The 14,321-nt window shown below is 39.1% G+C and overlaps 1 protein-coding gene across 5 annotated transcripts in view; it reads right to left on the minus strand.

Moving 5' to 3' along the window:
* The window catches only part of PPP1R13B (protein phosphatase 1 regulatory subunit 13B), a 461,790-nt gene that overhangs the window by 136,358 nt on the left and 311,111 nt on the right, over positions 1-14,321 (minus strand). For all 5 annotated transcript variants that reach the window (XM_078660257.1, XM_078660255.1, XM_078660256.1 and 2 more), the window contains 2 exons: positions 9,428-9,579; positions 4,987-5,479 (listed from right to left, as the gene is read on the minus strand). In XM_078660257.1, the coding sequence (XP_078516383.1) occupies positions 4,987-5,479; positions 9,428-9,579 (645 nt within the window). The remainder of the gene's footprint in view (positions 1-4,986; positions 5,480-9,427; positions 9,580-14,321) is intronic.

Here is a 14,321-nt window from a genome sequence, read left to right on the forward strand (position 1 = left end):
GGACACCTCGTTGTTGGGGTAGCCATGCGCTATATAAGCGTACTATAACATAACATATATATATATTTTTTTTTTAAACAAACTGCCCAAGCTTTCGAAAGAGCACTCGACAGCGCTCGTTACCCACAGGCATCTTCTAGCCTCGTGCAGCTTGCCTCTCCTGTACCATATGGTGTCCTCATGCCGACGCGTTTCGAGGCTTAAACGCCTCTTCTTCATGGGCTGAATAAAAACAGGCAGTCAGGATTCACTTCTTTGGCAGTGTTCTTTTATTCATGACACGCCCTAAGTGGGCTTGGTTTGGTGCAATCTTTCTGTCAAGGCATTATGGGAATTGTTGTCCCTTGAAGTGAATAAATTATTTCCTTAGTAGGTTGAGTGTCCCGTTTTTATCAATTAAAAGCATTTTAAATCCTTAGTAGGTTGGACAGTCAAGGCAGGCTTCCGTATGCAATTCGAGCGCTGTGCTTCGCAGATAGAACAAGTTCCTCTCCACAGCCTTCCACTCGACATGGAATGGTGCATCTTTCCACGGCGGGCCGCCGTGAGGATAATCTTTTAAACAAACTGCCCAAGCTTTTGAAAGAGCACTCGACAGCATGAGGACACCATATGGTACAGGAGAGGCAAGCTGCACGAGGCTAGAAGATGCCTGTGGGTAACGAGCGCTGTCGAGTGCTCTTTCAAAAGCTTGGGCAGTTGGTTTAAAAAAAAAAAATATATATATATATATATACATATATATATATATATATATATATATATATATATATATATATATATATATATATATATATATATATATATATATATATATATATATATATATATTCACTGAAAAAACCATAGGTTTTACACCAGTTATAGTTAGTCATGAGTGATGTCACTGACCATGTCATGAGTGATGTAATATGTGACGTCATCAGCAGTGCATTGCACGCGCAAGTTATAGAGAGTTCAACTAACTATAACGTGGGAATTTCAATGGTTTTATGCAAGTAAAACTTCCAGCTAACTATAACTGGTGTAAAACCTATGGTTTTTTCAGTGAATTTAATAGGTTTTTTTAATGCTAATTCCTAACTATAACTGGTGTGAAACCTATGTTTTTTTCAGTGAATTCCAATGGTTTTTTAATAGCAAATCTTTATAGGTATAAAAAAATAATAAATTTTAAAACGAATTTTATATTGTATAATTATGTCAATTTTTTTATTTTTTTATTTTTATGTTTAACTTGGGGCGCGCCCTGGGGCGCGTACCGGGGAGCGTCCCGTTGCCTGCTATTCTCGCGATCGAAAACAACATCGTGACGTATAGCGTAGACGTGATGCGTCATATGCGTGCGCATACGATCGCGGCGCGCCCTGGGGCGCGTACCGGGGAGCGTCCCGTTAGCGCTATTCTCGCGAACGAAAACAACATCGTGACGTATCGCGTAGACGCGTGATGCGTCATATGACGCACAGCGTAAGCGCACCCGGAAACACGCGTGCGCATACGATCGCGGAACGTCTCTAAGCGCTTACGCCGCGTGCCCCGGGGCGCGCCCTGGAGCGCGACTACGGGCGCGCCCCGGGGCGCGTAGCGTAAGCGCTTTGGGTCATGTGACCAGAAAATAACACTTTCTATTGGTGCAGAACAGTTTTGGTTTCCAAATGAGTAAAGCTTGGGTCTTGTGATCTGAAAATAACACTTCTGATTGGTTCTGGACAGTTGTTTTTCCCAAATGAGTAAAGCCTAGGTCTTGTGACCTGAAAATAACACTTCTAATTGGTTCAGGACAGTTTTTTTTCCCAAATGATGAAAAACCCCACTTTCTTCCTTATTCTGACTTTGTCCTTTGACTGAGGAAGACCTGTTTCATCTACAGAGACAATTCTTTTGTACTTTGAAATGGCTACTGTTGCAGCAACAGCTGGAGCATCTGCACCACCACCACCACCACCATCATCAAGAGGACCACCACAACAATACATTGGTGTTGAAGAAGAGGAGGAGGAGGAAGAGGAGGAGGAGGAGGGGAGAAGATGGCTGCCTGAACAAAATACCCCATACAAGCCAAAAGAACACATTGTATGGGAGTTTTTCTCACTCCCAGAGGGAAAGAAAAAAGTGAATGCGGCCAAGGTAACTTGCCTAATCTGTGGCGAACAACTCTCAAGGGGCAATCCAGACAAAAAATATTCATTTGGTAATAATACCATGATTAGGCATATGACCCCGGAAGCACCCTAACAACTATTCTCGTGCAGAGATCAGGGAACTGGCCAGTCACCTCCCCCAGTGTTCAAGGACCAGCTCCAAAAGAAAGGAACCCGCTCAATCGGGACCAGAAACAACGGAGACGATGCCTTGTATTCAGCCACGATTTGCTGATTTCAGAATCACATGCATTCAATGTGGCAAGCTCATCGCCTATGGTGAACGCTCAGAGCATGAAGCTCGTCGTCCTTGCTGGTGACAATCACAAATGCCCCATAAAACAGTAAGTTTTTCCGTTTCTTGCTCCTGTTGAGCCATTTACAATTCCCTGTTTTTTGTTTCTCCCCATAAAAAATACAAAAAAAATATAAAACTGTTTTGAAAAGCCAAAAAAAGTACAAAATGTTCAAAAAAACATTAAAAAAAATATAAAACAACAAAAAGAAGAAAAAAAAACAGTTCTTTTTAGAACTACCTTTCATTTATAAGAATAAACCTATATTTTTAATGAATCTCTGTCAATTTGTTTTTCTTAGGGTACGCGTACCGGGGCGCTCCCCGGTGCGCGTACCGGGCGCTCCCCCCGCGAAAATCGGAAAAAAAATTTAACAAAATTTGTCCCGCGGGACCCTTTTATGGCCCCCACATCAAACCTAGGGGGTCAGGGGGGTCCACCCTGCCCCCTTTTGGTTATTTCCCCTTTGTTTTTTGCCACCTCTTGTGTCTCGATCCTACCGAGACACAAGATGGCGGCCGCTGCGGACTGTTTCGAATGTTTACAGACACCCGAGAGCCAATCAGCTTTCCGTGTGCAAGTCGCGTGGCGCGCCCGGAGCGCTCCCCAGTGCGCGTACCGGGGTGCGGCTATAGATATATACATTTTTTGGAACCTAAATTACTCAAAATCCTCTGGAGCACATATCTTGAGACATAGCAAAGGCACATCGGGCTACCAGTCCCTACAATTTTGCCAAGTTTGGTGAAAATCCATTCAGCCATTCGAGCTAAAAGTGCGACCGACCGCCCGCCCTATGGAAATTAACATGGGGAAAACACGTTTTGGGGCCCTCCTTTTATCTCGGCCCCCGCTTGACGAATCCCTCCCAAACTTTCAGGGAAGGAGCGGAGAGCCGCAAAGCAAAGTTGCTGAAAGATTCAGGCAGATTCCTCAACCGGCGCCAAAGTTATTCCCAATAGAATGTTGCGATTTCCCTATGGAAATCAATCCTAACTATAACTACCTACTGGCGACCGCCAGTAGGTAATATATATGCAAACACACGTGTGTATAAATACACACACAGATATATGCACACATGACTTTTGCAACTTACATAATTATATATATTGTGGCAAGATTTAATGGTGAACAAAGAAGTTACAGATCTCAGACACCCTTTGAGGCAGCTGCAACTCTTTAAAGACTCATGTTATCAGAGATTAAGTCTGTATGGATGATTCTCCTTCAATTAGGTTATAGATCATATTAAGTCTAGCTATCGTCTTTGGGGACTTCTCTAGCTGCTACATTTACTGTCTTTTTATCCTTATCAGGGTCACAGGCATAAATGATGTGTATCTGTAACAGTGCTTGCCGCATGACTTTTCTTTATGTATCTGGCATCAGAATAAAATAAAAGTCAAAGGTAGTTTAAACATAGATGGGGCAATCCAATATTAACACTGAGGAGTGCCAAAAATTGGCTGAGATTAATAAGAAATATTTAATGTTGAGGAAATCTTAAAGGAAGGTAATATCAACCTTAGGAAACATCACATAAGTGATCTGGCACAACCTCAACCGTGCCAAAGGAGCTACATTTATTTTTTCTTTTTAACTTTAGAAAGTATGAAGGAAACTCTAGCAAATGTAGAGGAAGCAATCTTCAAGCCAGCTATCCACACAATTCTAGCATGGTGGAGTACACTGTTGGTGGAGAATCATGTCCTCAGAACATGAAGGCTTTATCCTATTCGTATCTAAAAAAAATTATGTTAGTGTTACCTCTCACACGGCCCCTGAATTCTTTTTCCATGTGCAGTGTGCAGCGCTCCATAGGGCAGACAGGGCCAAGGCAGTATAAACAGAAACGTATGCAGCTATGGTTACTCTTGTTCTATGAGAGACAGCAACACTTTGAATAAAGGATCATGGCTTGATAAAAAAGATGTCATAGGATTGCAGTGAGAACAAAGATAAAACGGCTGTGTAAGAACCCTGTGAAGAAACCCAAGGTCAACAGAAAGAACAATTGAGGGGGGATGTTGAAAAAAAAAAAAAAAAAGTGGTTGAATATTGCCTAAAGGTTTTCAGAGATTCTAACACACAAAGAGTGTTGAAAGAAAACATAATGCAATCAGATCCTCTAGAGGTCTGAATGGGAGTGTGTGTGTGGGGGGGGGGGGAGTGGGGTGGGGAAGGAAGCGGTCACTTTAGCCTTATTTAAGAGTTATGCGAAAACCCTCAGTTTTGGAATGGTAACTAAACAATGGATTAAGTCACAAAGGCAAACACGTTCCTCTAGAAGCTACTGACTGAGCAAATTCTTGAGATAATGTGCAGTCAAACCATTAGTGTACTATGAAGCAATCAGTCATGAGATTCTAAATGTGTAAAGCTCCACACTATTTTCATATATCACACACCACTCTTCTCAAACCTCTGATCGTTCAGTAACACAATTAACTAATTTGTGCAGAGTTTTTTTTTTTAAAGGCACCAATCTAAGGAATAGTTCATCAGTTTGCTCTATGTATAAATGAAAATATGATAAACACTACCTGCTTTGACAGATTTGTTTAGTGAATTGTACACAGATTGCTGATAGTGCTTTGGTGGCGCCGACTGCTGAAGGTACATGGAATAAATGGAACTTGAGTTCACAGTCTGAGGGCCTTTCCTGGGAGACTGTGGCCTGGATTCTTTATCAGCCAGAAAAGGTCGGATTGCCACGGTTATAGGAAGCTCTGGTCTAGGATCTCCACTCGGGAAGAAGGGGGAGGAAGAAGAATGATAAGTAGGACTTGGCGGTACAGATATTCGCTGCTGTATTTGCTGAGAAGTGCCTGGTTGATTCGTATTGCTGGGCGGCGGTAGAGGAAGAGGTCTTTGTCGGTTTTGTAGTGTGGATCCTGGTCTGGGGAGGCTGCCATCCTTTCTTCTCTCCAGTGAGTTTGTAGAACCTGCTCCCAGAGCAATGGAGCTGGGATACGTTCCATAATTGTGAGACAGTTGCTTAGTTATGGGAGGTGACATTTTCCCTATTTCAGAGCCCTGGAAAAAGACAAAGAAATTAAGTCAAAATTTTCAATTCAGATATTTTCATTTACAATTCTTTATCAAAAATAGTGGTAATTTTGAACTTGCAACACTACCACACATCTATTTTTTTCAAGAAATGTGTATTTGCTCAATAATGGGGATGAGTCTGTTCATCAGATGGTGCATGCAGGGAAGTTGGAAGACACAGGACTGTCAAGCGAAATAGGCAATTTCTGTTTTTTTTAAACCTTAAGATGCTCCCAAGTGAAAACTGAATAGTTATTCAGGCATGGACCTCTTAAGGATTTTGGGGGCCCTGGGCCAAACGTATTTTGAGGGCCCCTGTTTGGAACCGCTTTGAATTCATGATCCAGTTTTAGCTCTTTCATGCCGTCTTAGGTCAGGTCACTGACAGATCACAGGCACACTCATCTGAATTCTAAATATGTTTACATCGAATGTTCAGGGATACTGACGTGGGTTTCCAATATTAATACACAAAAGCAGCTCACTAATGTTACTGCACATAATCTGTGACATGCTCCCATATCTCATATGTGAGGTCCTTTTTTGATCTAAAAGAAAATCTATTATGGCTGTTGCATTAATCATAAACAAAACATTTCTCTGACAATGTCTGAAATAGACTTTCACACATCATACACATTAAAACAAATTAATTCCAACTGTATTAAAAAAAATATTTTTAAGAATCTTTAAAGGTCGTCTGGACAGTACTCTGTGCAGAACCCCCTGCAAGGCTGGGGCCCACTTTGCCCATGCCTTGAAACAGCTGTGTGACAGTTCACCCGGCTAACAAAGAAGACAATAACACATCACCAGAACACACAAATGTATGGACCTCAGGTATGGACTAAAAAAGCAGTATTAGCACGTTTAATATTCCCTCTTCAATTAAAACACATTTAAATAATGGCTTGCAGTTGCACTTGAGGTTTTTAAACACACTTTTAACAATCTGCAAAAATCTAGAAACCCCACAAACATATGCAAGTCCACAGGAGCTTCCAAATTCAACAAGTATTTATGGGGCATTTGGTGAATCATGCAGCCTTTTTGACTTTTTATGCTTTTTTAAGCTTTGAATGTGAGGGGAATCAAATAAGAAGCTGATTCTAAATGCCCCACAGGCAGGGACACTAGATAAACACGGAGGCAAACACATTTATGACTTTTCAATGACAGAAAAAAGGTCTGATAAAGACTTTCCAGCGATAATGACTGACAAAAGGTCTGGGATTTTCCAGTGAAAGAAACTAGATACAACCCAGTGGATATATAGCTGTTCTTTCAATTTGGCTAAGTTGGTACATCCTAGGACTGCGGGTCACGTCAAAGAAACTTCAAAAGACCTAGAAACATGGCTTTTGTTGCGGTGACTTCTGACCTTCTTTGTATTGTTTCCTATTCCCCTGGGTTCTTGTCATCTTTTATTTTCATATGTTCAGGATGGATGCAAGGCATGTGGGGGAAGAGATGAATAATTTTACTAAATTAATCTGTAGTGTGCTAGAGGTGGAAATCCAAGTACTCTCATGTCAATCATGACATCCTACACTTGAAAGACTGTCAGGCTTTGGCTAGCTAGCTGGAAAAGTGAAGATCTGGTAAGTAATCGGTTATTTATGAGCAATATGGCCATGATTGTGTTTATCTTCTACAGCTATAGATCTCATTCATCTTGGGTTCATACATGGTCTTCCCATCAAAGATCAATTACTTCTCCTGCGCCTTTAGTTTCATGACTGAAGGTTTGTGCCATTCATGAGGCTTATGTCTAGACCACAGACTAGGATCCCAGTTTTATAGCATTTATTTTTTTAATACTTCTGTCTGTATTTATCCATATTTATTTTTTGGCCATCTTATTGGTATTTATACATATTCATTTTGTGTTTTGAGAACAGATGAGGTGATCACTCGTATATTTCAGGATTTATTTAACGGACAAACGTGCACTCATACTTTGATGCCTGTCAGGTTTTAGCACATTACATAGATACAAATTATAAAATAATAAATCCACATAAAAAACTTAGCATAATAGCACAAATACATGCTGAGATATGCAGACATGTGAACAATCTCATTGAGCTTTGTAACTCCCCATGCTGCCAATATGTACAGCTATTGGATTGAAAGTCATTACTCCCAGCATGGAGGGTCGCTGAAAAGAAGCCAAATTATATGTATTTTCAGCTTTTATAAATAAATACATAATGGTTTCTGTCTGTATTTATCTGTAAAAATGAATAAAAAATGAAAACTGGGAGCACTAATTATGATACTGGTGGTACATTGATGAAGTCTCTGGACAACTGCCATTTCTCTTCCCAACTTCTTAGCCCAAGTTGAACATGAACCACCACTCATCCTGGAAGGGAGTCTGGAGAAAAAAAAAGTTTGTAGTCCAACTTGACTAGAAGTGGAGATGGGAGTGGGCCATGAGGTCTTTAGCATTGGCATGCTGCAGGGAGAGGCTACTGGATTACTAAATGTTTGTGCCACATGGGTCCAGGCACTTTGTCCCCTTGCTAACGTAGGAGGATATTGTTTTGGTCTAATTGGAAGCTGTTATTAACACTGAAGCTCGAGCAAGTGGATTCCTGCACACTATGTTCTAGGGGTTTCACCACCCCATCTGAAGTGTAATGCAGCCAAAGAATCAATAGTGAACCCAGTATCACAGACTGCATTGTCGGACAACAAGGGTGGGGTACTAAAGGGGACAGCTCCAGTCTTTTAAAAGAACAAGTTACTTACCTTCGGTAACATATCATCTGGTAGAGACACAGTCTATATATATTTATTATTATTCATTGCCTTTGAACTTATTTCACTTTAAAAACTCTCATTGACATAAGATAATGTAACTATTCTTCCTGTATTTTTAACTGTTAACTGATTGCTACTGGCCACTATCAAACAAAAACATTTACTCAACAAGCCCTGTGAAAATAATTAAAAAACTAATTTAAGGCACACTTTTGTCTAATTCAACTGCAGTAGTTTTGCACATTCAGAATGAAGTGAAACGTTCTCTCAGACATGTAAGGACTCCAGTAAGACAAAACTAGGCTCTTTCGATGTCGCAGCACATGAGGACCGCATGAAGTGTTCCATCCACATAGCTGTTATATTAGTTCAGGAAAGATAACTCACATGGCTCTACCTTGAAAGGTGTCTGCAAGACAGCCTGATTGAGTCATTAAAAGCTTCAATGTCACTGTAGTGGTGATTGCCAATTGTGTATTCAAAAACATAATTTAAGATCTAGTCTCAAAAGCAGTATGGCTTTGTATCTGTCAGTCACAAAAGGGTCTCCAAACAGAACAGTTCATTAATTTGGCACATTTTGGATGTTGTCATCATCTTCCGGTTAGCAAATTGTCATTTATAAAGTATCTCGCTGACTTTACTGATCTGTAAGGTATATTGACCTTTTAACAGAAATACAGGTGAGCTTGCACTCATCCAAAGCAAATATGTGGTCTGCTCGCTCTTTGAAGAGAAACGGACTGAAAGTTTGCAATCAGTTCAATATATTCAAGGCCTGGTGATTCAAACGCCACTGAGATCTAAAGGGGCAATTTGTCAAAAAGCTCAAAACAAAGAGAATAGGCTCACATAACTTTAGGCTAAAAAGCATATGTAGTTAGATTTCATCCAGTTAAAGAGAAAAAAAGGAAAGTAAAATATTAACAAGGTGAAATGTTAATAGGATTTTGTTTTATAAATCAATCGGACCAATTTAAATGGTAAGGTGATATCTAAGGTTAAAAAACTGAAGGTGTACATTTATTTCAATTGCCTCTACTTGAAAATAGCATCAACATGTCTTAATGTAATGTATAATGTCTAAAATAAAATATTAAAAATAAATCAAAGGCTTATGGCTTTTTAAAAATGATATTTTAAAGCAATCCGCAGAAACCTTACCAACTTCTCGTTAATTGAGACGGGTTGACTTGAGATGGGTCCTTGTTTTAAACCAGTATCCATACTGGATTCCTTCCAGTCTGCACTTGACAGTTGAGGCGTTTTCGCAATGGTACTGCCTTGTTTGAGAGTTGGCCAGTTTCCATCATTAGCTTGATATAAATAATACGTAGCAGAGTTACTTAGAATTACATTTAGAGATAGCATGCACATACTACACATGAATAAAATACGATACTGCACAATGTAGACATTGTGGGTCAGAAACACAGATTTAGGTGGGAAATACAGATTTAAATTTAATGAAATGGAATTTCCAAACATGAACATTTGATAGTGTCTGCATATATATTCTGTAACAGGTAAACTGAAAGTCAATTTCTCTTTTCACTCATAGATCAGTTAATTTAAACCCATGCACTGCATTTGTAACATAACAAGTGATGGAAATGAAGCCGTACACAAGTATTATTCAGAGCAGTAGAACTACACAGACAAAAGAACAGGCATTAATATTTGCAATAATTAAGTCCTAGTTGAAAAAACTGTCTGTATCTCTGAATTACAGAACTAGTATATTGCTGAGTTCCTGAAAAGAGAATCACTTTTTTTTTTTTTTAAAGAAGGTACCGAAAGAGGTGGTATTGACCCATGCTTGATTCTTTACCATTTGTAACTACAACTCAGGCGGTTTGAACTACATTTATTGGGAAATGCTAATGGAAACAAATAGTTTGAAAATCATTTTTTTTATTGATACAAATTACTTTTCCAAATTGTTTTAATGTAGAAAGCCATCAGTTTGGTGCAATGCAATTTTCAAGTAATTTAAAGGCATCCCCAGAAAGTTCAGTGCGTACCTCACCAATGTTTGAATTAAACCTTGGAGATGGCTGCAGCTTCAAATTACCAAAATGAAATCCTCTGAGGATGGAAAGTGCAATGGAGTAAGCAATTAATAATTGAATTAAAAAGTTTGCAAAACAAAAATGCTGCAACAAATATTTTTTAAGGCAGAGATTACATGAATCACAGCATTTCCTTTGCAGTTGTTAACCTCCGTAATGGCTACAGAGCACCAATGAAGCATAGGTTATATCCAGAATCCCACATGGATACCCTTTCACTTTTGGCAACATGCTATGTTAGCACTGCATTCTGCGTAACTTTATTTAAACGGTGATATATTTGATTAGTTGAATATAATTCCCTGCACTTGGCTTTTAGTTTTTTGTTAGTAAGTGTTCAAGTTTGTTATACTGCAGTCTGTTTACAATTTCGCGTTTTGTCCTATAGGTGTTGTTGGAAGTGTTTTGCTGATGTCACGTTTTTAACTAATATAACTTGTGTATTTTAGTATCTAGGGATCTAACGATTTAAATATTTTTTTAGTGTTTTGGGATTTTGTTTGTTGGGAGGTTAAGCTTCATACTCATTTTATCACTAGGTTAAAGTACTGAAAAAATAACTATCGCCCCCAAGCAAGAGGTAAAACCACATTTCTTCTAATCATTTGGAGAATAATACAAGCATGAGGCCAGAAGGCAAAACTGCAAAGGCTGGAACTTGGTGATAGTTCTATATAGCCCTGCATAATTGCCTACTCTAGGGGGGATATTCTCAAGAACGTGTGATAATTACCGCAAAATTAGCTTAACGCAACTCTTCATATCGCAGTCCATCGTGGGAAAATAATGCTGTGTTAACTAAGTATTCACTGCGGGAAATCCTACGGCGAGTAGGAATGACCTGAAGTACACTTAACTCACAATAGTGTTGTCTCTTGTGAACGTAGTTAATCCAAATGATTTGTAGATTTAAATACAATCCAGTTTAAGTTTGTTTAGATCATTTATTTGTTGATCATCATATTCCATTCATATGATTGAATATTCACTTCTTCTAATTCATTTTCATAATTGAATCTCAAACAACGTGTTCCTGATCCACATAATTTTTAAATTCCCCAATGCATTTCGCACAGAAGTGCGCTTCCTCAGGGGGTCTGTAATTAAATAGAAATGGCAAGAGTAGGTACACTAGTATTCATCCAAGGAGACGGTAAAGTACAGTTGAATATACGTACTTTAAAGTGACTAGATCGAGTCCAAAGGAAAGTGAGTGGTTCAACAATAAACAACGAAGGGTATGTGTCAGAACCCGACCGGAAATCATGCATGTGCTCAAAGAAACTGCCCTCAGTGCTTAACGAACCTAAAAGGAATTGTGAAGAAACAAAGGTCCAGAAAAAAGACGGTGACTCTTTATAAGTTGAGGGTGACACGAGTGTTAGACTCCAGAGAAACAAAGTGAAGAAGCTATGAATATAGTGACTAGTGAAACCATAAGCTGTGATTACCCATGCAATTAAATCAACCCGTCTAAGTATCAAAAAGCTCACGTAGTGGTATAAGCATGGAAATAAAGAACCGGATTAGTGGTAGAATCAACAGTGACTTACTAGATTGATATAAACTTCGAAGGGAAAACATCGGGTAACAAAGTGTAAGCGAGGACCCGGCTCCGTGCGAGGCAGGAACCCGGAAGACGCCACGCATGCGCAGTAGCGCATTGAAAAAGAGTATCGGACGATAGGCATGGAAAAAAGACCAATACAGCGTGCAAGTGTATACAGATAGCCCGATAAGCTTGTGAAAACAAGAATGGCATGCATTAATCCTAAATAAAATGTAAGCAGCCCGTGATGCAATGGACAAAGTAAAACATGTAAGCAATTAGAAACTGAACATAGAAAAATGAACAAGTGTGGTGAGCATAATACATTAACGAACACAGTCAAAAAATAATAAAGGCAAAAAGTGCTATGTGTGAAAATCAATTTAAACCAAACATGAAGATAAGGCAATGTACCAATGAAAGGATGGATGAAAAGTATATAAAGGAAAATGTATGTGTAACACAAAATGTACGCGAACCAATGGGTACACCCCTGGTTGGACATGCTATTAGAATGCAACTATTTACAAATTACTATCATATCACAGCTAAATAGAGGTCAATATTTACAATATGTTCAGATAATGAAATCAAGTCCTTAATCATAGATGACATCCAAATTCAAGACGCTCATTGAGTCCTTTAGGCTGAATCGCCTGCAATCTATATATCCAGTGTAGTTCTCGCTGTAGTAATCTTTTGTTATTATCAATATGTGGTTGTTTCTCTACTTTTTCCAAAATCAGGAAGCGTATTTGGCTCGGGTTGTGTGACTGTTGAATGAAATGTGCCGCAATATTAGATTTTAGATTTTTTGTGCGGATGTTGCTCCGGTGTTCATTTAACCTGATTTTTATTTTCCGTTCAGTTTTGCCCACATAAGGAAGACCACATGGGCATTTTATCATATAGATGACATTGTTCGTGTCACATGTAGCATTCACTCGGAGATTAATGACTGTGCCTTGGGTGGGATGCATCATGGTAGGTCCCAAAATTACACTATTGCAATGGCTGCAGTTATGGCATGGGATAGTTCCTTTGAAAGTGGTTTGTCTGATAACTGTAGGTTGCTTAATGAGTTGTTGGATGGTCCTGGTGCGTTGGTAAGCAAAGATGGGAGGTATTTCAAAAATGTGATTAAATTCAGTTTCTGATTGTAGTAATGGCCAGTGTTTGCGAATAACCTCTTTGATTTGTCTTGATTTTGTGGAATATTTGGATACAAAGACATTACGGGTCACTTGCTGTTGAATTTTCAATTTCGGTTTCAATAACTCATCTCGGTTCTTGAGCTTTACTCTTTCTTCAGCAGCTGCTGTGATATGTTCTGGATATCCACGTTGGTGGAATTTTTGAACAATTCTTGAACTGTTAGTATTGTATAGGTCATCAGTAGAAGCGATACGCTTAGCTCTCAATAGTTGGGAATATGGAAGATGCTTTTTCAAATTTGGTTGGTGAAAGCTTTTATGATGCAAGTAATTGTTACGATCTGTAGCTTTAGTAAAAATGGAAGTGATAAATTGGTTGCCACACAATTTAACAAGTACATCCAGAAAGGCAATTTCAGTGTTATTTAGAGTATGGGTAAATTGAATCCTGTCGTTAACAGTGTTAAGGTCGTTGATTGCAGTGAGAAATTGAGTCTCTGTGCCTTGCCAAACAAGAAAAATGTCGTCAATATATCTGTAGTATGCACACGTGTATGGTTCCCAGAGTACATTATGTAATATGTGTTGTTGTTCAAATGCATACATAAAAAGATTAGCATATGCTGGAGCAGCACAGTTGCCCATTGCTACTCCAGATAATTGCAAATAGTACTGATTGTCACGTGTTTTGAAATAACTGTGATGTAAAGTAAATTGCATCAATTCCATTAGAAACACCTGAAGATCCAGTGGTTTATCAGTTTGTACTAAAGCAGTCTCAAGAGCTTCCAATCCCAAATTATGGGGGATTGAAGTATATAATGCGTTAACATCAATCGTACATAGGACGATTGGTCGATCATTTGGTATTGCAATCTGTTGTAGTTTGTTTAAGAAATCTGTCGTATCCTGGATAAATGTACTCATGCCTTTGACACTAGGTTGCAAGTGTTTGTCAATGTAAGTGCCCGTCGGGGCATGTATAGAGTTGGTAGTGCTCACAATTGGTCTAAAAGGTGGCTGACTGGAATTCTTATGAATTTTAGGTACTAAATAAATATATGGTACCTGAGGGTAATCCTTGATGAGGTATCTTTTATCTCTGTCAGTGATGGTATTGACAGATACAGCCTTATCAATAATCTTTGTAAGTACATCCTTGAAAACCTGCGTAGGATCTGATCTCAAAAGCATGTATAAATCCGGATTGTGAAGGTGTTCATGCAGACCTTGTTGGTAATACGTAGAGTCCAGAACGACAATGGCGCCGCCCTTGTCTGCTT

This window comes from Lissotriton helveticus, chromosome 9 (genome assembly GCF_964261635.1).
Source record: "Lissotriton helveticus chromosome 9, aLisHel1.1, whole genome shotgun sequence".
Taxonomy (NCBI): domain Eukaryota; kingdom Metazoa; phylum Chordata; class Amphibia; order Caudata; family Salamandridae; genus Lissotriton; species Lissotriton helveticus.